Source organism: Orbicella faveolata, unplaced genomic scaffold, assembly GCF_042242905.1.
Source record: "Orbicella faveolata isolate gen_17 unplaced genomic scaffold, um_ofav_v1 contig_46, whole genome shotgun sequence".
Lineage (NCBI taxonomy): Eukaryota > Metazoa > Cnidaria > Anthozoa > Scleractinia > Merulinidae > Orbicella > Orbicella faveolata.
The window spans coordinates 269325-296606 of record NW_028301576.1 but is presented as its reverse complement, the minus strand read 5'-3'; the positions used below and the strand labels follow the sequence as shown (position 1 = coordinate 296606).

Below are 27282 nucleotides of genomic sequence, written 5' to 3'. Positions count from 1 at the left end.
ACCAAAGTGACATAATTATAATTCTGGCTAAAAATAGCCAGAGCCATACTGACGCATCAGCTGTAAATTTTCTGCCATAGTATACCGTGAAGCTAACAAATGAGAAAGCTGAAGGCAAAATGTGATAAATAGCCGTGATGTGATATTTTACTAAGAAAAAAAAGACATTGCAATACTGCACTTACTAGTTTGGCTACCCAGTGGAAATGAGTACTGTCAAAGTGTTGTAAGAGTGAAGATATTCAGTTAATCCATCAGGAATACAATTATTTTGCTTTTAAAATTTTAATTTCTTTTAGGACTTTGGACCTTCCAGTTGGGAAATGATCGAGCGGTACTGGGTCTGAGTGTTCCGTGATGTCATCGTATACGCGCCTTTCCCCTCTCAGACGGAACCATCTTTGAGGAGGTTTGCTAGCATCAACTTTTCGAACAGTTTTGAAAAATTGTCGCCGATATTATGGAGCAATCCGACCGTGATATATTGCGAAAAAACAGGCAGGATTTATTGAAGGATATGGAGGCGAAAAGAGTCGCTTCGCGGCTTTACTCGAGAGGTATTTTCAGCGAAGAAGATAAGGACGAGGTGAACTCCAAATCTACTACGAATGAGCAAGGAGAATGTTTGCTTGACATTCTTCCCAAAAGAGGACCAAAAGCTTTCCGTGCCTTTTGCGACGTCTTACACGAATTGTCTCCTCACTTGGAATCACTTCTGAGGCCGGTTCAAGAAGCGGGTGAGATACTTTTTATGTTGCCATTGTCAGCTGAAAATTAGTATGCTTATCAAATTCGATCGATCGAGCTCAAGCACGAATTCTTTTAACGTGCAGTTTTGAACATTGTATAGCAAGCGTGCATAACTCCAATCAAGATAATTCTTTACCATTTAAAATGTTTAAGTATTGCCCTTTTGTTTGCACTCCTTATCCTTGTCAATATTGGTACCATTTCCGAATTGTACACCAGGCTGTAAAATTTTATTCATAGTGCGGTATCTATCTGTAAAATAGTTAATGGTAAAGGTTTGAGCTTCTTTAGCTGAGTCATGTTTTTGGTCGTCACAAACTGCTTGTAGCATCATACTTCCGGGCAATGCCCTTTCTCGGAAAAAAAGGCAAGTGTCGCATCGATCGTGAGTTCATTGCATGCCGTTTAATTTAACCAATTATTATTGACTTCGACGATGATGTTGTCTCCCCTCAGATTCCATTCAGCTTGATTTTCATTTTTTTTTTTATTATCTCATTAACCTAGAACAAAGAATACTAACAATAAGATGTCATCTTGCATGCTTTGTCTCACTGATTGGTCCAACAATCTTTCCCTAACTCAAATGTCCTATCTTCTGGTGAATGTCCATTACAGTGTTCAAATGGTTTACTGCAGGTACAACACTGGGACCTTGTTGAAATTATGCACTGTTACTCACATTAGTATTCTTCTGTTTTGATTTGTTTTGTTTTATTATTTTCAGATGTCATATGAGTTTGCCATGAAATATGTCATTCCAGTTTAATAACCAGATTGAAATATCTACTTTATTATTTCCCAATTTCTAGTCATTTCTTCCCATTTCCACATCCCATAGCTTGAATCTTTCCTGGTTGCCTTGAAGGTTCAAGTTATCAGGTGTCAACTTTAACAACTGGTCTCCCTTTTCAAACAGGAATACCAAGTGAAGGTACTGATGGTGGAAACAAGAACCCTATCTCTAGCACTTCAAACCTTGGTGCATCAGGTACTTGACAATAAATAAATTACTAATTATTCTTAATTTAATGTAGGTGAATATTGGACACACTGTATGCCACATTTGATCTTGAGATTGGACCAGAATAATTTGTTATGTTTATGAAGTGTAATGCAATCCTAATCCAGTCAGTATTGAGATTTTTTTAGACAATCGTGTTCACTGTTGTGGCCTCCCCGCAGCAGGGGCAAATTACATCATGGGGTACGCAGTCATGTGTATAGATTTGAGGCAAGTGTTCAAAGCTTCAGTTTGGCACTTTAGTGCTGTGATTTTCGGCAATAGGTGACCCTACCCTTGTCATCCAGAGTGACTATTTTGTACCTTGGCGATGGCAAATGTTCATGAATTGTTTCAGGTTGTGTAGGTTAGGAAATGGCCGGGATATATGGTTAGAAAATAAAAGTTTCCGAGTTGTAGCTTGGACTAGCTCGGTCAATGACCATGATTTGTTTTCTGAAAACAAACTTTCCTCGTCTTGTAGCTGTGATTTATGTTTAGAACTCTTTTAACGTTTTTCATTTGTGTAAACAAGATGTAAATTTGAGCAATTGAAACAAATAAAAACACCAGGTAAAATTGACAAGATGTAAAGTATTGGTGACAAGCTGTCTAACAGGGTCAGCTGGTCAAAATTTATTTTCTTGAGAAATATCTATCACGAAATATCTATCAAGTGTTAGTGATCTGAAATTGAAGTTTGAGTTTCACAAACAGTTAAATAAAATGTCTTTGCTGTAAAATATTTTGTCCAGTACAAGTTAAAACTTTATTATTAAAACCATTTTTAGGGGTCGCTGCTGCGGGATCTAATTTATTTATCATTAGGTAAACTTTACGCGCAAATCGTTGTCTGTCATTTTGATCAAACTTTGTTTGTCAAATATGTAAAGTACACCCGTGAACGCACCACTCAAATCTTTGATTACTATTAGTAATAATTATAAAGGCTTGACTTCCTTTCAAGTTGTGCATTTCTCAATCACATCACATGTTGGGAAATGTGGTTTTGTCATGTTCTTGTGTCTAGCTGCAATTGCAGAAGGTTACTTTAATTCATTGTTAAAACTGTTTTTACAGATAGTGGTAATTATATTATCTTTGAGTGTTTGTCATTGCTGAATTGTTTTTCGCTGTCACTCTGTCACTAGCTTCTTTGAAAATACGAAGAAGCTATCCACCAAGCCTCATTATTGAGGTTGATAATTTTGGGTTCAGAGTACATATGCACATGGGCATGCTTAAAAATTTTGCAGGACCCCTAAAATTTTGATGCTGCGGGGACTAGGATGCTTTCTTGAGGAAACCTAGTGCAAACTAATGGATCAGTTGTTTTGAACCAAAGTGCCAGAATGTTTTCAAAATTCAACATTTTGGAAGGTTTATAGCCAAAATAGTATGGTAAATGATGTGTTTTATTCTAGTTGCAAAATGCAACATTTGGGTTTGATGGTTGTAAAATAATAGATGTCTTAAGTTTGAACATGAACTGATATGTTCCCACTCTTTTCAAAATCTTGAAAAGAGCTTGAATTTTAGTCCTTATATAAAAAAGTCCTTCAATAAGGCCAGAAATCTAAAACATGTGTTTTCTGGTTGGTCTGTGAACATATTTTGTTATTTTGTAATAAATTATTTTATGGAGAGCAGTCTTTGACTCCTGAAAAAGTCATGCTCTTAAAAGCTCTTAAAATTTGTGGAACATATTATAAACAATTGTACAAAGTACACAACCTTTCCCCTGCCATGTGATTCTGAGGACAACGAGTCTTTGTTTGTTGCTGAATTTTATGTAAAAAGTCTTTGAATGCTCCTTGAAATATTTTGAAGTGATGTCCATTTGAACTATGCCAGTGTTTTAAATACCACTTTCTGTAATATGAAGTGACTGCTCTTAATCTGCATGTGTCTCCTCCTGTGTATACATTGATTCATGTGCACCCTGCTTTGAGGACAGTGGACAGGAGAGCATCTTGCACATGTATAAGAATACAAGATAAGGATTGTACCTGGTTGAGCTTTAGATTGGATTTTTGATTTTGGGTCTTGCACACTAAAATTTCACCACTGCATTTCACACTTGGAAGGTCCTATAAAATGGAGTCATCTGGTTACTTTTTGAGCAAACCACACATTTCACTGAATGAGATACTGATTATTGTACAAATTGCAACTTTTCGGGAACCTGGCCACAATATCTTACAACCTGGTTTATGACCCATGTGTTCTAACCGTCAGGTGAGTGCTTTCATTGTTTGAAGTTGTTATACTTTGATAAACTTTGTAAGTTTATATGCCTATAGGCACCAAACCATGTCATTCTGAGATTCATTAAGTCAAGATGAATTCCAAGCAGACCTGGTTGTCCCAAAGGCATTCATAATTTTAGGCATTTGAATTTTCAGCATTAGAGAATGTTACAGAATAATGCTCCACTGTTGGTTCCATTTAGAGACAAATTCCCACCTGGAACCTGGACAAGTGTAAATGCCATACTGTGCTTTGGAAAAGTGCTGTCGCTATACCAATAAAATTGTTGAAGATACTGTTGACCAGGTGATAAAAATTAAAATGAAACTCACCAGATTGATAAATTTATGACTAATTTTCAGGACTCCAAGCTGAATGTTTTCAAACATCGCCTTTTGGTGGCCTTTACTAATGTAATGGCCACCAGATATTAAAGTTTGGTTGCAGTCTATGTGGGGATACATTGTACTTCATTATATGAGGTATAAATTTAAAACCACAGACTGTTCTGAATCAAACGAAATCAATTAAACTGGAACTACATGATTTAGGTTTTGATACAAAGTCAAAACAGGCAATTACAAGAAGAACCTGTTAAGCTTAAGAAATTTTGTATTGTTTGACTTACAAATTTTTCTAGTATCAAAAACAACTTGCCAAATTGGCAAACCTTGGGACTATTTTAGTGACTTTTTTTTGCTATGGCTATGTCCAAAATGGTCCCACCTTGAAGCCATGATTTTATGCGGAGGTGGTATTTAGCCTTATAGATAACACATTTTAATTAAGAAATGCAGAGTAAGCAAGAAATATATTTTTACTTGGTAACTTTCTAGAATCAACAAATTGTTAGCCAGCCAGAATTAAGTTATAAATACTGACAAAACCCTACTAAAATTCATGTTTGTCTGTACACCCATAGGTACAGAATAACCAAGAAATGCTAGTGCACAAAGAGACGTCTCAAAGTGCTATGTATAGCACTGTGAATCATCTGACACAACAAGTGAAACCAAAGATTTTTTCTGTGAAATAAATGGATTTAATTGTCTTGCTTGCTCTGTCTTTGATGATGTTGTAATTTTATGTAACATGTATCTGTCTGTAGAAACCAGACTAAACTTTTCGCCTTGACCATCTAACCCTAACCCTAACCCTTGAAACTTTGTTATAGATAATATTATTAATCTAGACTCAAGGAAAAGTTTGTGCAAAGAATATTCAGAAGTTCTAAGGTCAACGCCTATTTGAAGATTTCTTTAAACCAGTATTTAGGTTAAATAATGAAAAAAGGAAATAAAATAGTAGTACTAATATGTTCACAACTTACTTGCAGAGAATAACTATCTTTTTGTCCTTGGAGAAATCCTCAAACTGAGTAATGTGTTTTTGTTGTACTTGTTTTCTTTTTAGAAAAAGATGATTCAATAGAGCAGTCACTTGAACAGAATAGCATTGGTTCCAAATCTTCATCAAGCATGCCCGATAGCAGTTTAATCTACAGAATGAATCGCTCTCCAAGAGGCATTGCAGTCATCATAAACAACAAAACATTTCTTGAATCCTCTGGACAGCATTTATCACCACGTGAGGGCACAGATGTTGATCGTGATGCCTTAAAGAAGCTTTTCCAAAAGCTACAATTTAAGGTGGAAATCTACAACAACATCACAAAACGTGAAATAAGAAATGTCACAGCAAAGATGGCAACAGCTGATCATTCCAACTACGATGCTTTTATCTTCACTATTCTGACACATGGCGAGGAAGGTTTGGTGTATGGAACAGATGGCACAATTTCAATCAGGGACATTGCCTCCAAGTTCAAATCAAATGCTTCATTGGCTGGCAAGCCAAAGATCTTCTTTTTCCAAGCTTGTCAAGGTACGAAGATTGACAAGAAATTTATAGTACAGTGAATATACTGGTAATTCCATGGAAAGCATGTTGATTTACTTCTTGCATTACAACTTTTGGTTTACCCTAATGACAGTTTCCTAAAACTAGATAAAAAGATGATATAAGCAGGCACTCAGTTTGCTTCAGACTAGTGCAGCACAGGCTGTACTCAGTATTATTTTATTGATGAAATCCAACCTATTTATCAGCTTCAAAGCTGATAAAGGTAAATTAATTGTTATTAATAGCAAGATTGAGAAGCTGACGTTTTGAGTGTTAGTCCTTTTCACACAGGTTGATTTTACTTAGTAATTAATATTACCTTAATATTATGTTTCCATGAAAGCTTTTTTTGTGAAGAATTTTACCAGCAAATTTATAACAAACTTGTTTCTTTATTCAACCTGCAGGTCAGGAGTTCATGGAGGGATTGGATGTTCCTGATGGACCTCAGCCTTATGAAAGTGTGACTGTCCCAGTTGAAGCTGATTTCTTATATGCGTATTCTACCGTACCAGGGTACTACTCATGGAGAAACTCAACTCATGGGTCTTGGTTCATGCAATCATTGATTAAAGTATTTGAGGAGAATGCCAAGCACATGGACATCCTCCAAATGCTGACCAGAGTCAATGCCAGTTTATCTACCTATAAATCACAGACCTATAACCCTATCTCGAAAAACAAAAGGCAGATAGCTTGTATTGTCTCAATGCTCAGAAAAGAGTTGTACTTTTTCCCTGATGTGGAAGTTCACTCTCAAGAGGGACGTGACAATTCAAAATGTCCACTTTTTTGATCTTGCAAGAGTTTGTTTGGTGATTAAATTCTACAAAAATGCGGTCATGGCATTTGATTTAATTTCTTCTTTAAGTTGGCTCCACAAGAGTGGAAAGAAAACAAGTGTTGGGGCTCTAACTATATTGTACTAGGCTGAAAATCATCAAAGCAAACCCCCCAAAAGTTTGTCTTAAACATTATGTACATAATTTAACTTTCCTCAAAAATTTTGTCAAGAAACTTCATTTCATACAAGTGACAGACAGAATCTGCTAGCTTGTCTGAAAATTCACTAACCCCACGGTGTCAGACAGGACTTTCCTTGGACAGAGAAACATTATGAACACAAGGAAGTTTGTTCTCGTTAAGTTTGTAACTTTGCTACAGTGTGGAAAACCATTGTTGGTTGCTTTGTACAAGTTTTTAAGAGTCTGTCGCTTAGTTTGTTTTCAAGACCCCATGTTTGTAACAAAAACAAGATGGAAGGAATGTAAAGTTACTTTTTTTTCATTTGCAGTTTTCAATAAGTTTGTTTTAAGAAAACAACTATGTGTAAATAGGTATTATGGACACAGTGAAACTGAAGTTCCCAGTATAAGGTCCTAAGATATGAATGAAGAAAATGTACATACAGTATATTATTAACAATTTATTATTACTATTTTGTTGTTTAATGTTAGCTAAGCTTTGTATTGGTTATTGTTTTTATATGCACGATTTTAGTAATTTCATATAAAATAATATTGTGACTTATTCTTATATAGTCAACTTTGTCTAATTTAAATTACAAAAGAAGTTTATTTTTTATGTAAAGGCTGTATTTCCTAATTTTTAATATTTGTAATGAAAGTGTAATATTTATTTTAAAAAACCACTTTATCTGGTCCCGTGAAGGGCAGACTCCCGTATAAAAAGGCCAGGGGTGCTGGTTAGAAGTTTTGAAAAGATCCCCTTAGAGGTACCAAGATCCTGTTTTGTGGGTGTGGCTTGAATTTTTTTTCACCGCTAAGAGGTACCAATTCTAAAACAACACTGAAGATAACTCCTGTCATATTTTTTCAGCTCAATGTACACTAAAAGGTACTGTAAAAGCTCCCACTGTTGACCTTTTGAGGCTCAGCAACCTAAGAGTTTCCAAACCACTTTTTTAACCCCTAAAAGGTACAATGAGCACCCTGCCATTTTTACATGGGAGTAACTCGTGGTAACTGGTTTTGAAGTTATTTGTTCAGAACAAACAATGTTCCTGTATTGTTCATCTCTAAGTCATTCCAATTGGGAGAATTAAATTCTTCTTTACTACGTTCATTGTCTTTATCTGTGTGTTTGCAGCCATTCAAATAGCAATAATGTTTGGCTTACTGGCCATTTATTTCCGAGGAACAGGCCCTTGCCACAGGGGTTCTGTGGTAAGGTATATAACAGTAAAAAGCTTAGTAAATGTGGTTTTTCGATTAAAAAAATATATATAATTTAAGTGACTTTTTTTTCTTAGCATCAGGAGCCAGTAGACCATGAAACATGCAAGGGTTTTATTGAATTTGTCAAAATCAAATGCCGCAGCACAAGCGAAACAGTTGCATAGTGTCATTCAGCAGGCATCAAATTCAATCAACAAAAATGTGCCACGCCTTTTCGATATTCTTCATGTTTGCACCTAAAGTTAGCTCTTAAAATGTGAGGCGTGTTGGGTGAATAGACACCACAGGAAAAATATTTTGAATATCAAACTTTCCTGACACACTTGTTTGTCATTATTCCTGAAATGTTTCAGCAACTTTTCATGAAAATCCCTCAGGTCTAAATTTGCTCAAAGTTAAGTATTCTTCCCAAAATCAAAATGTGGCATTTTAACTAATAAAGGTTCATAAACAACTTGTACCACACATGGAGATTATCTCACCTCATCCTCATAAAACCGCAAACCAATGGAAAACAGGACCTGGACAATGGATCAGAAGCTCCCAGTAAGAATTGTCACTATGCATCCATGTTTTCTATCTCACTGAAGTGTTGAAGGGAAAAACACCATAGGTATTCGCATATGAGAGCTGCTTGCAGGCTAGGGTATTTGTTCTTTGGTTCCTCAATGGATGACAAGAGTTTTTGTCTGAACCAAGAGTCTTCATTGTTTCCAGTAACGTTTTTTTTCGTTTTTCTTCACAGAATTGTTTGTTATATGGATTGATTTTTCCCCTCTGTTCAAAGACGGTATTCTTTATGACTCTTCATTTGAGAGCAGGCACAAAAGCGAACGCAAAGAACTTCCAAGTGCAAATTTTAACAAAATGTGTGATGTAAATAACAAAACATGAGCTCCAAGCTGAGCTTTTGCTGTGAAAATTCCCGTTTACACCCAAAATGTTGGGTGTTACCCTAGGAGTATAAACTATACATGCGTAGAGCACAGCTCAACTTTAACACTGGCAAATCTGGTTGTGTGTTTGTTTCTTCAGAAAGTGCTGATGAAGCTGATGCTAAGCTGTTTGGCTTTGGAGGTGGTAGTGCAAGTGCCAAGCCTTCATCAAGCACACTGGATAAGGAGATCATTTACAAGATGGATCGCTCGACTCGTGGAATTGCTGTCATCATTAACAACAAGAACTTCCTGAGGTCTTCAGGGATGGATCGTTATCCACGTAATGGCACTGATGTTGACCGAGACAGCCTGGTGAAGCTTTTCAGAATGCTGAAGTTTGAAGTCAAGATTTACAATGACCGCACCAAAGCTGAGATACGTACCATAACAAAGGAAATGGCAACATTGAATCATTCCAACTATGATGCGTTTATCTTCTCCATCCTGACACATGGTGAAGAGGGTGTAATTTACGGAACAGATGGCACCATTTCCATCCGGGATCTTACAGCAGAGTTTAAATATTCCACTTCTTTGGCTGGGAAGCCAAAACTATTTTTCTTCCAAGCTTGTCAGGGTAAGAAGATAAACACATATCATTTGCAGGCAGCACTTCTTGTACAGGGCATGTGTTGTTTCTATGTAGAATATTCTACATTTGAACTGCACTACAAAGAGAAACAGCATGAAAAATCATCAAGTTCTGAATGTAACTTGAGCAGTTGGCTTGAAATTTTTTTAGGCTTTATTTTCCCAGCAACTTAAGTTGCATTCATAATTTCGATGATCTGTCATGTGTGTAATTATTTTTGTGACATGTCTGCTTAATTTCATGTTGATATCTTGAGAACTCTTGAAGATTAACTCTTGGTTTCTGAGGACAATCAATTATGATATAAACATGTCAAGTAGAAGTAAGCTAAGACAAAAATCAGCTAGGGATCTTGGCTTCATATGATGATCAAGCACCCAACAGATCGTTTCAGTAAATTATATAATATTATTATGACTGTTCAGGAGGTGTTTAAACCCCTCCAATAATCTTTAGTAAATTTTCTCCTAGAACTTTTTTGATATGAGAAATACAATGCCTGTTGCTTTTGGATTGATAATGATGTTGTTTTGAGTGTCGAAAAAGGCCAGCTACAATGTTTGGAAAAGCAACATCTGCTAAGGTTTTTGGGAAATGGGCAAAAAAAAAAAAGCCCTAACATACTAAAGTTTACCTAGAATAACCATAACCAAAAAGATGAAAATTTGACAGTGCAGCCACAGCTTTAAAAAGCACTCTAGATAGCCTAAAACAGCATTTTTAAAAAGGATTTGAGAGAAAGACGTCATTGTTAGCCTGTGATAAGTTTCCAGCTACTTATAAGGATATTTTTTCCCTATTTTCAGAGACTAATTTTGTGTTATATGATGTATTTTTAAGGACATGAGTACATGGATGGTATGGACGTCACTGATGCTCCGCAAGAAAACAAAGTGTCTGTTCCAGCTGAGGCTGACTTCCTCTATGCCTACTCCACAGTCCCAGGGTACTACTCATGGAGAAATTCTGTCAATGGATCCTGGTTTATTCAGTCATTGACAAAGGTGTTCGAGGATAATGCTGAGCGTATGGATATCCTCCGAATGCTGACCCGGGTCAATGCCATGGTGTCTACTTACAAGTCGCGAACCGGTGATTATTATTCCGACAGCAAACGGCAGGTTTCTAGTATTGTGTCAATGTTACGGAAGGAACTGTATTTCTTCCCTGAAAACGTTGAGCAGAGTTAAGATGGACACTGTAGTACAAACATTTTAGTTCCTATATCATGATGTATGACCGTGAAAATTATTTTTTATTGTGGAGAATTGAAATGAACTTAGATAAGAGAATCCTGTGTGGCTAGCCTTGTTAAAAACTTGTTGGAATTTGTTTAAGAAATAAAAAAATCTTTGTTTCTAGTAAGTGATAGGAACACAGATGGAAGAAATGTGTCCACAGCTTTTTTAGTTCTCCCAAACTTTTATGGCTATTTCTATAAATTGAAGAAACAGAGAAAATGTTTTCTATTTCTGTTAAAGAGCACTGTGGGAGAAAAAGAGGAAGTTTAAATGACTTTGAAAGCCACTAGGTGATCTTGTGCCCTCTGTTAAAATAAAACAGAATTCAATAATTTTGCCTTCTGTTAATTAGGCCAGTTACATCTGGCAACATTGCAGAATGGTTGAAAGTCTTAATCATTATAGGCCTTATTAAAGTTTTCTGTGCTAAACTGATCAAGTGTGACTTGTGCACAGAAGATTGGTTCAAACGCAGTTACTGTTGAAAATTAGAGGCTAGTCTTTCAGTGCTTGCTTATCAACATTTGTCTCAGTAACTCTTCACTGACTTGCAACAAAACTGTAGCATTGAGGTTTTGACTTGTCTGGTAGCGCGAGGTTTGTAAAGTAGAATTAACGAGTGATATTGAGTGCTTATTGGCAAATGACAAGTGGAAATTAGAAAGATCTTTTTCTATTTTGATCAGGACATATGCAAGTTACCGGTACTATTTCGGTGGCAACAAAATTAATGTGTCATCAATGCTATCAATGTTGTTTATGTGCACTAATAGCTTAATAATAATAATTAATAATTTACCAATTTATATGGCGCATATTTACATATTCTGATCAATAGCACTTAACAATCACCATAAAAATAAAATAAAATTATAAATTCTAATTATAGATAAGTCTTAAGTCGAGACTTAAAACTGTCAAGTGATGTTGCTTGACAAAGCTCTTCAGGTAGGCCATTCCAGAGTTTCGGAGCTGCTGCTGAAAATGATCTGGCCTCGTGACACAGTGGAAATTCCCCCCAGTTTAGCAAAGTTAACAGCATTGAGGCCACTGAATGAATTTCCCAATTTTTACAACAACCACGACCGTCACTTTTTTTAAAATATGGTGGCACTTTTGTAAATTAGCTTGTCTGTTTGCGTGAGATTTGTAGAGAATGGTTCAAGTGAAAAATTTATGTGATTGCAAATGTGGGTACAGCTTCCCTCCTTGGGGAGGGCGACTGTGACACAGGCTACCGCAAATGAAGGTATCCGATCAGATCGTTCCATGGCCGCAATTCCAAATGAAAACTGTAACGAGCTATGCACTATTCTTAGTCATGGTGAAAGTTTGGTTGAGAAAATGATGCCTGTTCGTGCAAGCTGCTGCTTTTACAGCATAACTGCATTCTGTTTACAAACTTGTTTACAAATTTGTTATTTCCTCTATTTGTATAAGTAGCTTTGTCGTATAAAATAATATGATTTACCATAACGTTTGCACTCTATGAAATCTTAGCTTTGACTTCAATATATCTCTGTTGCTAATGTGTTACAATATAATCAACAGGTTTTGATAATATTATATAATAAACAATTTATTCACTGATTGATTTCTCGGCCTCCTCTCTCTCTCTCTCACTCTCTCTCTCTCTCATGAGTTTCTCAGAGCGGAGATCGAGGTCAAGCCACAAGACTTATGGGTGATTCAGTAAACATAACAAAAGATCCTCATTTCTCGTCTAAAACCTCCATTAAATAATAATAACTTAATTTAAGTGTCGAATGTATTTAGCACTGTTGTGCTAATTGGGGACAATGTAAATAAATAAACAAATATTGCAAATAGGTAGGTAGGTAGGTAGGTAAAACTTTATTTATGCAGGGTGGCCCATTCAGCACAGTGGCTGGTATCCAGAGGGGCCCTGCTAAATACAATTTCTAAAAATATAAAACGTCTAATAGTATAAAATAGTTATAAAAATAGAGTTAAAAAAAACAAAAAAAACTAACGTCTAGTAGTTGAAATAGTTATATAAAAAGAGTTTAAAAATATTGAAACGAGTTACAAGCATGAACTGGTAGGGAAAAAAATAGATATCATAAATTAGGTGCACACTGGGGAGCAGGCGAGGGTGCCTTTATTATAGTCCCTGCCACATCCGCCGACTGCCGTCGCGCCTTCCCCCAAGAAAAAATAAATTCACAAAGGAATTATTAATAAGAGAGGGGGCAAGGGTATTTTCGTGACGCCGTGATCCGGTTTTTTTTGTGCTCTGTGGATCGTGATTTGATAAAAAACTGTTCCATGAATCGTGATTGAAGTGTATTCCGTGGGGCGTGTATCGCAAAAGTCCTTGGCTGTGAATCGTGAATAGATAAGAAATAAATTGTGAATGTCTTAAGTTGAGTTCGTAGCTGAATTTCACTGCATTGTGATCAGATTTTTTCCGTGACCTTAGTGATTCGTGAAATCGAAAATTTACTATCGTGACTTCGTGACAAGACCCCCCCTTGCCCCCCCCTCTAATAACAATTCTAAACCAAGGGTTTATTCGAATTCTACGATATTCTTTATGCAAAATGAGTACAGATTCTGCCAGTTAGACTTTCAAAGGGTTTTTGGAGTTATGTTGTGGGGTTAATGTGCACCAGGCCATTTTCGAGTTACCTTGTGGCTCTGTTTCAACTTTCGAAACGAGTCCTCGTGTAGGCTCGTTTCCGCCGCTTTCTCGAGTCCGGTCTGCGTTCCTCCCCGAGAAGAGACTGAGTTCGGGGGAAGAGCTTGGGCTCTTTTCCCGAACAGCGGCTGGTAATCGAGCCTAGGGTGGGTACGTCTCCTCGGAACCTTTCATATGGAAATGAGTTTGATTTGCATGAAAATGAACCTGTTTCTGAAATGTCTGTCATGTCCCGCCCAAAGCCTAATCTCCTGGTGAGAGATGGCGTCCCTCACCCGGGAATCAAGCTGAGGGTGGGAGATGACAGACATTTCAGGCTATGAACCTGTAGGCGCACGCATTTTCATATGAATGGTTTCGCACGAAGGCTCGTTTTGATACAAAGGTAAGAGACAACTTAGCCAGCAGGCTCGATTACCAGCCGCTGTTCGGGAAAGGAGCCCGCGCTCCTTTCCCGAACACTTCTCGGGGAGGAACGTAGACCACACTCGAGAAAGCGGCGGAAATCGAGCCTACTTAGCCAGCGAACGCAGACATATTTCCGGGTGTCACTTGGTTCAATTATTTTTGGCGAAACTAAGAGACAGCAAGAAATATGTCCGCGTTCGCAGGCGAAGGACAACTCGGAAGCTCCTGACTTCACATACGACATATTGTGTTCCTCCTTTGTTCGAGATTCAAGAGCCAAACGATGCTTTAACTATTTATTCCACACTGTGAATACTATGAAGTAGTTGATTTGGTATCCGGAAGAAAATGATTTGCGCGTGGAATTCAGGCGTTTTACCTCAGCAAGCGTAGATCGAGCGGTTCGGGTGGACGATTCATGTAGCAGAAGTCATAGAAGATTTACGTGGATCTCGAAGATGCAAATCGTCCGCACGTGTTAAGCGACCCGAACTCTACAGCTGATCACGGTCAACATCAGATAATAGTTTTGGGGACATTCAAGAGGGTTCCCGTTCCGCCCCGGCCCCGCCCTTAACGATAAAATCCCGACATGCTTAGCTCACACACGATAACACCACGTGGTTCGATGACAGTGGCATCGTTTTTACGCCATCTTTGAAAGCTAGTGCCTGTTGGTTTCAGTTTTGTCGCTGTCTTTTTTTTACATTACTTGTCATATCCAACTACTATTATGACAAGTCTTGATTCCCAAAGCCCAGAGGTAAGGTTAGACAATCTTTGTTTCGTTCTGTATTGGCTTTTAAACGATTTTCCCGGCACGAAAAGTGGGAGAGATTTCGAACTATCGAGTGAACAAAACGAGGGATCGTAAAGTGAAGCTACAATTATACAACCAAGTCTTAAGTCTAACTCGAGGACTGACTTAAGCTTATATTCGGTAAGCAATTTCGTAGAGAAATGGAGCATTGATTATTGAAGTAATCTTTGAGCGTCGCCCAACGTCAGAATGATAATGTCATCCGTAAAAGAAAATCTGTGCAGTTTGTTTTCAGTTTAATAAGCCTACTCACGTTAAAGCTGCAATATGCGACAGAAAGTGTAATGTTACAGTATTTAACCCCTATTTAAGAAATAGAAAACATGCACCGTATTTCTATCGAGTTATAGAAACACGAGTGGAAGTTTGGAAGAACGAGAAATGCTGTGGGAACACAAGCCACAGGCGAGTGTTTCCAGAGCTTTTTCGAGGTCTCCCAAACTTTCACGAGTGTTTCTATAACTCGATAGAAACACGGAGAACATTTTTTCTAAACGTAAATTCTCTTTGCTTGTGCCATCTACATTTCGTGCTAGTTCTGTGTTTCAATTGAGTTATAGATGCACGATTTATAACCAATCAGTGCACGTATTTTCTTAGGGCTGTTTTCTAATATATTTTAGTGCATGTCACCAGCAGGACCTGATGTCAACAAGAACAGCATGCCTTTTTATGCGCTGTTTAACCTATTGACTCCCGGAGCTTTTGCCTAAAATGCCTTTTTTGGACATTTTGGAGGTTTTCAGCCTGGATATGGGCCAAATTAGCTCCAACCTACTTAATGTAGTCAAATGTTCAACATGCTACATGTGCTTTAATCGTTGCCATGAATATGTACAATTCAAACTATAGAGTGCAGTGATAAATGATGAAAGTGAAGAAAATGATGAGAAGAGAGTGGTTGCTACAAACAAAATAAATTACAAGTTACGAAGGAATACAATAAAAGAAGCAACTAACAAGCCAAAGGTTGACGGTACTTACAAACGTTGTATGACTAGGATGGTTAGGAACACAAAAGAGGAAAGTGGAAGGCGGTAAATGAAACAAGATGACTGTAGTGTCGCAATGAAAATGCACAAATAGACTAGAAAAATGCATACAAAAGGAGACTGAAGCAAAACAAAATTATGCAAAAAAACCTAACACAATATTGATAACCTGAAAGTGAGATAAATGTTAAGAATGCGATGATCATGGGAAGAATGCATGTACAAACAGAAAAAATAATAAAGAATTAAATGCGGCTGCAACACTACTCAAAAGGGCATTTTCAACATGACTGCATGTCTCTTTCTTTTAGCACCGCGTTTTATGACATTGTTGCCCGAGCATACACAGAAATCAAAATTTCGAGTTTTTGGACAAGAGAGTGACCTACATCTTCAGGCTTTTTGGTTTTTTATTATTTTTCGTTTTTCATTTTTCTCCCATTCTTATCTTTCAAAAATTTCTGGGAAAGCATCATTGAGACAAGCACTTTTTACCATGGAGTAGCTAAGTGTAGTTGCAGGAAATTTTGCTCCAAGTTTTTCACTCACATTTCTGAGCATTTTCATGCATATATCAGGCTCCACTTAGCTGATCACTCTGATCTGGGTATCGTTGGAAAGATTTTGGAATTCTGCATGCATAGGAGTAGAGCATTTTAGAATTTCCAATGGCAAGGGAGGATAAAATGAGTGATGGGTCCATATATAACGTGAGGGTTTCATAGTCAGTGTTGCAGTTGTTGGCACCATGAGATATTGTTGCCATAATCCATACATTCATGGCCAGCTTGTTAGAAATTTATAGTGCAGAGTTTTATTAAAACACAAGTAGTAATAGTAGTAGTAGTAAACTTTATTTAAGTGTCAGTCGTTCTAGCATTTTACACACTAATTGGTGACACTAATTGAAGAAAAATTAATTAAAAAACGTTAGAATTTTGTGAAAATTGAAACCCTTATTCTAAATAAAACTCTAGTTAAAAACATGTTTAAAATAACTCTCTTGTATTGACAGGAAAACCCAGACAGCATGAACCCAGACTCTGAGGAACAATACATTGTCCGTGCTCGTGGACTGCCTTGGTCTGCAACTGCAGAAAACGTGGCCGACTTCTTCTCAGGTTAGTTCTTTTTGTGTGTTATACTGTTGCATAGTTAACACTATTTTGTGAACACGAAAACAGTAGTGCTCTTAAACATGAGGGATTTGATAAATAGCCTTGCTTTGTTTTGAGTATTTCAGTAATGTTTTGTAAATTAGTGACTAAAGATGGCTCTTTTCTTACATTGGCCAAGTTTCCTTGAAAATGGGGGGTCAATGGCAAAGCAATATCAGTTTTTTTTTCAGAATACAAAGAAAATAAAATTAAGAGCTGTGCTTTGTGCAAGCTAATACAGTTCAACCCCTATTAATGGTTACCCTTGGGGAAATGGATAGTAGCCGCTTAAAAGGGGCTGGCCACTAATAAAGGTAAAAACAATAGAAAAAATTTCATTGGGACTTTGATTACTGGCCGCCTAATAGGGCTGACCATTTAATAGGTGGCCGCTTAATGGGGGTTTGACTGTAGTAGCCCAGAGGTCACAGGCTTGAAACTGGAGGTAACAAAGTTGGGTTGAACTCATTGACAACAGATGAGCTTGAGGAATAGTACCTAAAAGGATGGTGGAGCCATGAGCAATCTGAGCCAAGCGCATAGAGTATTCATGACAACCCTGTGAGCAGCGGCCACCAGGCACCATCACACTGAACAAATAGTGGAAACAAAATTATTTATAACATACTTACCATGAGAAGAAACAGGGTTGGGCTGGGAGAAAAGCTCTAGGGGAATAATCGGGCATCAAAAAACACGCGGAATAACTTTACATCCAATCCGGGCTTTAAATGACGAAGAGCCCCTGCAAAAGACGCTGTAGCCACTCCATACACCAACCCTGTGGGAGGCTGCTGGCCAGCAATATTCTCTCACATTTAACTTAGTGTAAATTGCATTTAGTCATACAAGTTAAAACACATTTACTTCAAAGGAAGAGCTGTACATGTAGGCTGCAGCTATCACTGGGTTTGGGTATTTTAAATACGAAAAGTAGTTTTACATTTGTGGTTTGAGGGCAAAAATACTTGAAAAAAATATATGTCAAGACTACACTTTGATATTTTACTCATAAACCCATTTGACAAGTTCATATCATTAATAATGCTATTTTGTGAAGGTTGCAACATTAAAGGTGGTGCAAAGAGTGGTATTCACTTCACCTACAGTTCTGATGGACGACCCAGTGGTGAATGTTTTGTAGAGCTTGTGTCCCTAGAAGATATGAACAAGTGAGTAAACGTGGGAAGAATTTTACCTCTCTTTTTAATTGAATCTTGATTTTCATGGAAGTAATGTACCTTTCTAAAATTGTTGTCATTGTCATTACATCGATTTGTCAAGTGGTTTGTTTTTTCATCCTCTACCAAATTCTATTGGCAAATTAATCCAAAGACTTGAAAACAAAGCAGTTACTCAATGCTGCTGCCTAACAGGTGCCCAGTTGCCTGAGGCGCCTAAGTTACGAGTGTGGGCGACCTAAGTTTTGTTCAAGGAGCACCTAAAGATGGAGTTTTCATTCCCATTTAATCTGTCTGATGACCAATATTTTGTAACCAGGAATTACACACAATACCTAATAATTATTGTAACTTTGTTCCACCAACATAAAAATTCCCAGTAAAAAGCCTACATCATTGTCAAAAACTTAATGTTAAAGTACTTTCAGTTCTCCAAAGCAAAAAGGAAAGAAGGACTAAAAAACAGCCTAAGGACAGGTAGCTTTTAAGTTAATGTCCTCTTGTGATGAGAATTACATTTGGAAGATTCTAACTCAGTATTTCTAGTCAGCATTTTGGTTTAAAAGATCAGAGAGTTTTCTGTTCAGCATTGATTAACATGGGAGAGAGTTAAAAAAAAAACATGGCAAACAGCTAAACCTAAAGAACCACAGCAGACCCCACGGGATTTTTCCAAGTCTTGCTGAGAGTGAATGATTACTTATGCTTGAATATTCACATGCAAGATATTTAGCCAATATAGTTGAAGGAGCTTCAGCTTTGGATATGTCCCCAAAACTACAGAAGGACAACAACAAATGTTGGTTATAGTTAGAAGTAAGGTGATGATTTTTCTCCTGCAGCTTGACCTTCTCCTGTGTGACAGACAAGTAAAATGTCTCAGGAAAATTTTCTAGGAAAATGAAAATTACAGAAGCACAGGGAGAGATGACATTTTTGGGGCTAGTGCCATTGACTTACATCATAGTTACACCGAAAATTGGTTTTCTGTGTTAGGTTAAAGGGAACTTTACTCAGGAATGTGCTCTAGAAGTGCCTAGATGCCACGGGCTGCTAACTTTTGACTTTAGACATCTGGAGAAACGTACTCTTTTCATATCAGCTCAAGTGCTGGGTACCCAGGATTTCATGGTTAAGAACCTTTTGGCTTCACATAATTTTTCTTAGACCACAGCCTTGTTACTGCAGGGTGTTTCCTTGACCTCTTAGTGACCCAGGACAAAATAGAGCACACATCAGTGTTCTCTAGAATAAAGCAAGAAAACTTGTGACATGTAATTAAATGAAGATGTCCCAAAACTGTTTCAGTAGCATGTGCGACTTAAAGAATGGACTGGAAAGAACCCTAGGTACCCCGGGATTTGAAGTGTGCTACCCTAACTTCTTGTCAATGCTGTCTCATCCTCCTACTTGCTGTGTTATTTTTATTGTAACTTTATACTTTGTGAGCATTTAATGCATGTCATCATCTTATAGATTTAGATGGTCTGTTTTAAATCGGTGACCATCGATGTTTGGTGCTGCTTTTCTTCTTAGTGTGATATTTTGATCTTAAACCACTTCTCTCAGGGAAAACTCGTGAAAAGGAGGGTTTTTCTTAAATAATAATAATAATAATAATAATATTTTTAATTTAATAATAATAATGTTTATTAGTGGCTTATAATAATAATAGTAATAATAATAATAATAATACTTTATTTATATAGTGCTATTTCTATATTTGTAAGATTAAGTTCTGTGAAGTGATTCATAAGGAAGGGTAGAATGTAGGACTGAAATCAAATGAGTCTGTGTTTTTCAACAGAGCTCTTGCAAAAAGCAACAACTTCATTGGCAAAAGGTATGTTGAGGTGTTTGAGTCCAAAAGCGGTGAAATGGAGTGGATCTGTAAGAGAATGGGACAACCTCCAGATCGAGGCAATGAAGCTGTTGTGCGACTGAGGGGACTACCGTTTGATTGTTCAAAAGAGGAGATTGCTCAGTTCTTTACAGGTAACCTCATTGCTTTCTTTGCTTTCTTAAAGAAATATTCGATATAAAATTGATCTTTATGGCCATTTGGGGAAGTACTGTACAATTTTCACCTATGTTAAATGCAATTCCTTGTTGCCAAGGAGTTGCACAAAGATCATGACAGATAAGCCACAACAACGACTTATTCTAGGTTTATATTGAAATGCAGTGTTTTTAAGGTTGTTGAAGCAGTGCGTTTCATGTACACGCCTGGCACAGTCAGAGAAACAATCTTTCTTTAAAGCGGGGAAAGTTTGGGAAGTTTGAATCAGGGTATGCAATATCATAATTAATAGAGGTGAATGCATTCAGAACCAGAAATGCATTCTTTCTTATCTTGGGAAAGAGAGAGAAAACAAACATACAAAAGGTAGCATTGAATTATTATGTTTGCGAACATTTTTATTCTTGGTCAGGTTTGTTCTCTGTACAATTTTGTAAGGATATATCAGGTATATTACTATTCCATGTAAGGTTAAAAAATTGTGTCCACTCAGGAAGGATTGTGTGACTTGAATTGTCTTTATTCAATCTTTCCTGTTGAATTTTTTTCTGCTATGGGTGCAGGTATGTTATTTTGTATAGACAGTGAATACAGTGTATAACTTTTATTACCATTTGTGTCCCATGTGGGAGATGCATGTTATTGGTGGAATACAGTGTCTGACAGTGATCAGAACTTCTTCCTAACTTCATTTTAAGTCAGGCACAATGGTCAAAACAATCTGGAATTGTCTGATATCGGGGCTGCAGCCAGAAGAAATTACAACTGAGGCAATATCCACAGTTAAATTTCTTCCTAGGTATTCAGCGGTGTTTTACTTTGCCCTTGCAAAAAAGAAACTAAGGAACTAAGAAAAAGGGCTGAGGCAAGTGCCTCTGTTTGTCTCATACTGGCTATGGCTCTGGTTATGAGAAGTGTCTTCCACGTAGCCCAGTGTAAAATGCATGGTGAATGGTAACACAAATTAGCTTCACATCAGGGCTAAAGAATTACAACAAGTACTATTCATTAGCCCTGGTGTTGATCTTTTAATAGCCCACGTAAAAAAGTAAGCCACATATGACTCATTTAAAAAAGGTCTATGATGGTAATGGACATTTGGTGCTGTTTGGGAAGACTTTGATCTTAGTGAAGTCACTCTGGGAATGTCAGCTCGCATCAACCTTAGACTTTTTATGGCTTGAACTATGTGACTATGCAGGGGAATACCATTGAGAAAGAGATAAATGTCATTTGCATTTGAAAAGACTCGCCACATCAGCCTCAGTTGCAAGCTAGTTCCAATACTAATATTGCCTATTTGATATGCCTTTCCTGTCTTCCCACGTGGCACTTTTGTCCCAGACCATCACTCTCTTCTGTGGTGACCTGTACAAAATGTTAGTTAAGGTGTGAGTTCTTTGTGGACTGATCTCAGGGTGTTACAAATAATTTTCACTGTGCATGTATGTAACAGAGCTTAGCCGTTTCTTTTAACTTAATTCACTTTGAAATATGTTTTCCCTGAGTTAATTGTAACATAATCCCTCTACTAGTGAGTGGGTGTATATAACAGTTGTTGGTTTACATGCTTTGCTCTCTACTGGAATTCAAAGGGCTGGAGATAGTTCCTAATGGGATAACAATCACTCTTGACGAGGACGGGAGGACCACGGGGGATGCTTTTGTGGAATTTGCTTCTCCTGATATAGCTCAGCAAGCTTTGAAAAAAAACAAAGAGAAGATAGGGCACAGGTGGGGAAAGTAATGGTGCGGGTCTGAATGGGACCACGGGCACAATTCTGTAATAATACTGTATTGCAGTGGTTTGGTTGGTCATGTATGTTTGTGTATTTCACAGTGCAAATTCAGTCTGCAACTGATTTAAGTTGGTGAGGAAGTGAAGAGATACATGTATTTCTGGTATAATTCTCTAACAAACTCATTTATACGTGTATGTTAATTGGGTCTTCAATTTTAAATGTAGAGACTAGAGAAATTTTGGCAAATCCATTTTGTATTGCACTATGCCACTTTATTAGATGGTGTGGTCTAAACTTGCACTATGAAATGTTAGGTGGGTATTACTCTGAAGTGTGTGTTTTGTGTTTAATGTTATCAATTTTAAAGGACGGGGTAGTTATGATATCGGTCTGATACCTTAGGTAATCCTAAACCCTCAAAAGAAAGGTTCCTGTCAAATTTACAGGGATAACTATTTGTGACACCTGGAAAAACTACATGTAAATCAGGTATCAAAATCAAACGCCAAGACTAAAGTATTTTCTTCTCTATGAATTTTTTCTTTGATTACAAAGTTGTTTGATCTGGGTTAACTTTGTAATTTGATTTGGGAGGAAGCATGACACAGACCTTACATATATTGATCAGCATTTATCTTTAATAGCATGCAGTAATGTTGTATTACCTTTGTTGTGGTGTGATTTCTGTGCTGCTTTTCAAATGTTGCTATGAATGTAAAAGAATATCTGTCTGGAGTTTGAGTGTGGTTCTAGCTTGATTCCAGAAGACACAGTATTGTGAAGTGTAGTGTTATTTAATTTTTCACAGTTTTGTTGATATATTTTTCCCCTTAAGAAAACATAAATAATGTCAAACCTTAGCAATGATAGTCTGAAATACACACGCCTACGGGTGCAAATTGAAATGCATTTTCCTGCTTACACATTGTGAATTATGCACAAGCATTGTTCTTATCAGGTTAACTTTTTGGTTCTTCTACTGACATTCTTGAAGCAAATTAATGTTGAAAGATTTTAAACAGCTTCTGGAAGCAAGTATTATGTAGAGAACCTTTTCATTGTCTTGGAAATTTGCCCCTGTACATTTATTTAGTTTTACAGTACAGCATTCATTGGTTTTGTTTGGTTTGTCAATTTTTTTTTATGTAATTTAAAAAAAAGAAAAAAAACATTCAGTACTTCCACAGAGCAAAGGCTTCCCGAAGCTGGCCAGGTGTATAGCTAAATTTATGCAATCTCTATGGGTTGATAGTGTTAGTTGTAGTTGGTGCGAATGTTTTGTTGCATTAATACTACTTGGATGTGGCTTTGTTCCTTGAGCTGATGGGATTCTAACTCAGATTTACATTATTTTTTTAGGTACATTGAGATTTTCAAGAGCTGTAAAACAGACATCAAATATGTGTCTTCTACAAAACTGAAGCCTCTGATGTCGACCAGACCTGGGCCATATGACAGATCTGCTGGGGGCTTTGGTGGAGGAAGAGGTCGCTTTGGTGGTGGAGGAGGAAATGAGAGACGGTAAGAACAGAATACTACTCTATTTAGATTAACTTTTCAAGGAGGACAGATATTTTGAAATAGAGTGAAAGAGCATTATGTGTGTGCATAACTGGAATCTAAATTGATTCTTTTCTCCTCCTGTTTTTGACTTCCCATTGGTGATATTTGTTTTTATATATGTTGTGGGTTGAGTATTGGTAAGAGATGTTTCTCTTTAGAACTCAGCTGATGAAGAGACTTCTTAACTTTGACCCAAAAGATTTGATAGTGACAAATAATGTACATGTAATTCTACAGAGGTGATCAAGTGTGTCTGGTCATGTTGTTGCTTGGTCATTAATTTTCATCAGTCCTTATCATTCACAGTTGTGAAGCCATAATGCAAGTTGAATCTCAGTGTTCTCTAAAGGTTACCTGCAAGACAGAGATCTCTTCTCTTTTAGAGACAAGAGGAAGCCTCTGCTTGCAACTTTTTTGATTTCTCATTGTGCATATGCAAACTACATCAGCACATAGCATGTGTTGTTGTTAGTGTCAAATTCTTCTTACTCTTTGTCATAGATTTTCTTTTATTTACCTTGTGAGAATCTCTTGTCTGGTACTTATCTCCACAGATTCAGGGGTAGAGGTAACCTTGGGGGGCCTGTCTTTGGAGGCGGCTTTGGTGGTGACTTCAATGGGTTTGGTGGTGGACGTGGTGGATCAGGTCGTGGGGGTCGTGGTGGCAGAGGAACGGGTGGCAGAGGTGGATTTCGCAACCAAGGTCGGGGTGGAGGAGGTGGTGGTAATATGGGGATGATGTCCACTACTGGTCATAGAGTACACATGAGAGGCTTACCATATGCTGCAAAGGAGAGTGATGTCAAACAGTTTTTTATGCCTCTTAACCCAGTCAATGTCTGGATGGAGTATTCAAATGGTTCTTTTAATGGGCAAGTTGATGTTGACTTTGCAACCCATGAGGATGCTCAAGCAGCCATGTTAAAGAATAATTCATCAATGGGTAAGACTTATTATTATTATTATTATTATTATTATTATTATTATTGTTTTTGTTTGTTGTGTCTGTTGAACAACTTTTCTTGTTTCCTTTGAATTGTTGATAGTCATGTGATAGTCTCTGAGGGTGCAAGGACCGCATTAACCAAATGAGAGTCCGCAGATGCATCTTCTGGCTATTCTGACAAGTTTAAAATTATTTTATTATCAATAAGAAGACATGGGCATAATATGTAATGTACTAAGAATATGAATCAGTGAGATGAGACTCTGATGAAGAACATGGGCAAGATTTTCTTCTCCAGTGATAATAAAAGTTACTTTACTATTGTGTAAGAGGGTTGAAATAACTGCTGAAACTTTTTCAACAAAATGCAACTTTGCTCTTCACAGGTCATCGTTACATTGAGCTGTTTTTGCGATCTCAGCCTGACAGTGGGGGCAGTCAAGGATGGGGCGGTTCAGGGGGAGGATCTAACTTTGGTGGTGGCAACAGTGGTGGTAAGTACATACCTATATCTTTTGACATGTCCTTGTGATAACCTGGGTGTATAAGAGGTTGAAGGAGAGCGGACGATATTAAAATGAAGATTTAGAATTCACGGCAATTTGAAGTGTTTTTCACGCACAAGAAACATTTTAACCATGAATAACCATATATGAACACAAGTGGCACGTTAATGATATTGAACAATCAAGTGTTTCTTTGATAATCATGCTAGTTGTCAATTGCATCACTACCACTGTTGAGTTTTTTTTTCTGTACCCTGATGGTCCTCAGAACTTCATATAAAATTACTGCCAGTCTGTTACCCTTTTTATCATGACGATGTGTTGAGAAATACTCAGAACTAACACTGGAATTAATACAAACAAGAGACCTGTGTAGAAGTCAGAGATAAACACCATAAATTTTTTTTCTCCCTTTGTGCCCCCCCCCCCCCCCCCCCCCACCTTTAAAGCAGTTAGTGTTATTCTCTTCTTGGTATGAATATATCAAGTAGCTTTTTTGTCCTTTAAAGGTGGCAACTTTGGCAGCAACAACTTTGGAGGAGGAAGCTTTGGTGGTGGAAACTTCAATGATGGCGGCAACTTTAACAACTTTAGTGGAGGAAACAACTTTGGCAACCAAAGTGGTGGAATGGGAGGATTTGGAGGCCAAGGAAACCAGAACACTGGCTTCAACAATCAACAGCAGCAGCAGCAGCAGCAGCAGCAGAGCGGATTTGGTAATCAAATGGGAGGGGGCAGTGGTGGAAACTACGGAAACCAAGGCAATGCGTTTGGCAATGCTGGCTCAGGGTTCAACTCGGGTCCCAGCAGTGGAAACTTCAACTCACAGTCTAACTATGGACAAGGCTCTAACTACGGTGGATCAGGCTATGGAGGACAGATGTCATCAGGAATGAACACAGCCATGAATACTGGGATGAACGCTGGAATGAGTACTGGAATGAATACTGGAATAAACACAGGCAATTACGGAGCACAGGGAGGAGGTTACAACAATCCGTCAGCACAACAACAAAGCACTCCTTTTAATCAACAGCAGCAGCAACAACAGCAGCAGCAACAGCAACAACAACAGCAGACCGGATATGGCGACAACTCGGCTTATGGGGCATCCGGCGGCGGCTCATTCTTTGGTGGCATACAAACGCAAATTAAGCAGGAGCCACAGGGCTCGGCAACGCCTGGCATGGTCTCTTATCCCGGCTATCAGTGACGGACTGCTATATGATATTTTAGTTGACTTAAGACAAACATTTGTAAGAACTGTGCTCATAGTTTTCCTGTACATTGTGCTATTTACAGGTTAACCGTTAGCTTCAAATCCCTACCGCATTGTACGCTCTTCTAGCCAGGGGACTTACTTGGAGCATAGTAACAGCCTTTGCTAAACGTGCTTGCAGTCATTTCAATTATATTGACTTGTTATGTCAGAGGGTGTTTTTTTTGTAAAAAGAACAAAATATGTTTTAAGTCTGAGCGAGAGTGTGACTTTTAAACTGCAACTTAACATTTTGTGATTGGATTAGTATAAACGCAATTCTGTCTGCTCATTTTGTCAGTTACGAACTAGCAGTATCGTCTTTTACTAGAAAAGATGATGCAGATATTTCTCAAGTTGAATTAAATTAATTGTTACACTTTTTTACTTTCAAGAAACCCCTTTGGGTTTCGTAATAAATTGTTTTAAATACAGACAGTCCTTTGTATTTTTTTTTTATCTCACTGATAAACTTTCTTGCCCTTATTTTGCGCGTTGATTGATCATTAAGATAGTCGAGCAGCTGGAAAAGTGAATCGTCAAGAATTTGCGAAGAAATTCCCTAACAGATACAATTTTGATCCGAGGAATCCGTTCTGTTCAGTGTCTTTTCTCTGAAGCCTCGAAAAAACTTTCAATTTCCGCTCTCTGTAGTTGTTTTCAGCGGTGTAATGAACCTATCAAATAACGGGAAGTCATAAATGAACGGGCGTTATAAAAAGTGGGGAAAAACTCAACTAAAGGAAGAGGGTGGAACGGACTTCCTGTGCTTCAAAAGTTTTCAATTTTAGAAGCGCTCGAAAAAGTAGCCTTGGACTCGAGACAAGAGGAAATCAAATGTACTCTTTACATTTCTCATTTTGGTATCTCGATGAACTTAAGAAACACGGGCAATGCTTTAATGAGTTGCTTATAAATTATGCGTGCCGATTTCCGGTTGTGCCGGCCGGGTTTGCATCCAGTCGACATTTCTTGACGTTGATGCGATTTCTAGTTTTTGATAGAGACAAATAATTGTTAAAACATTTCGAAGAGAAATCATATCATATTAAAACTGTATTTGATGGTAAGTAATAGAATGACACATTGTTCACAAGGGGCACCTACAGTAGCATGGCTTCAGCCTTGTAGAAACAGATCGTAGAAACATCAT

General features: G+C 37.6%; 2 protein-coding genes across 3 annotated transcripts; both read left to right on the top strand.

The window, feature by feature from the left end:
- Positions 1-341: 341 nt before the first annotated feature.
- LOC110051691 (caspase-3-like) lies at positions 342-12468 on the top strand. 2 transcript variants are annotated; one of them, XM_089277786.1, is made up of 4 exons: positions 342-737; positions 1670-1741; positions 5417-5887; positions 6313-7986. In XM_089277786.1, the coding sequence occupies exons 1-4, from the start codon at positions 461-463 to the stop codon at positions 6699-6701; spliced, it is 1209 nt and encodes a 402-aa protein (XP_089133912.1). In that variant the 5' UTR covers positions 342-460; the 3' UTR covers positions 6702-7986. The 2 variants fall into 2 exon arrangements, with proteins under 2 accessions (XP_089133912.1, XP_089133913.1); XM_089277787.1 differs by lacking the exons at positions 5417-5887; positions 6313-7986 and adding exons at positions 9139-9618; positions 10474-12468 and having other exon boundaries at positions 364-737.
- A 2091-nt stretch (positions 12469-14559) lies between these two features.
- Positions 14560-26567, top strand: LOC110047045 (heterogeneous nuclear ribonucleoprotein H2-like). Its single transcript, XM_020752774.2, has 9 exons — positions 14560-14707; positions 16772-16877; positions 17974-18085; positions 19902-20089; positions 21710-21848; positions 23216-23377; positions 23974-24362; positions 24752-24859; positions 25381-26567. The coding sequence occupies exons 1-9, from the start codon at positions 14678-14680 to the stop codon at positions 26082-26084; spliced, it is 1938 nt and encodes a 645-aa protein (XP_020608433.2). The 5' UTR covers positions 14560-14677; the 3' UTR covers positions 26085-26567.
- Positions 26568-27282: the final 715 nt, after the last annotated feature.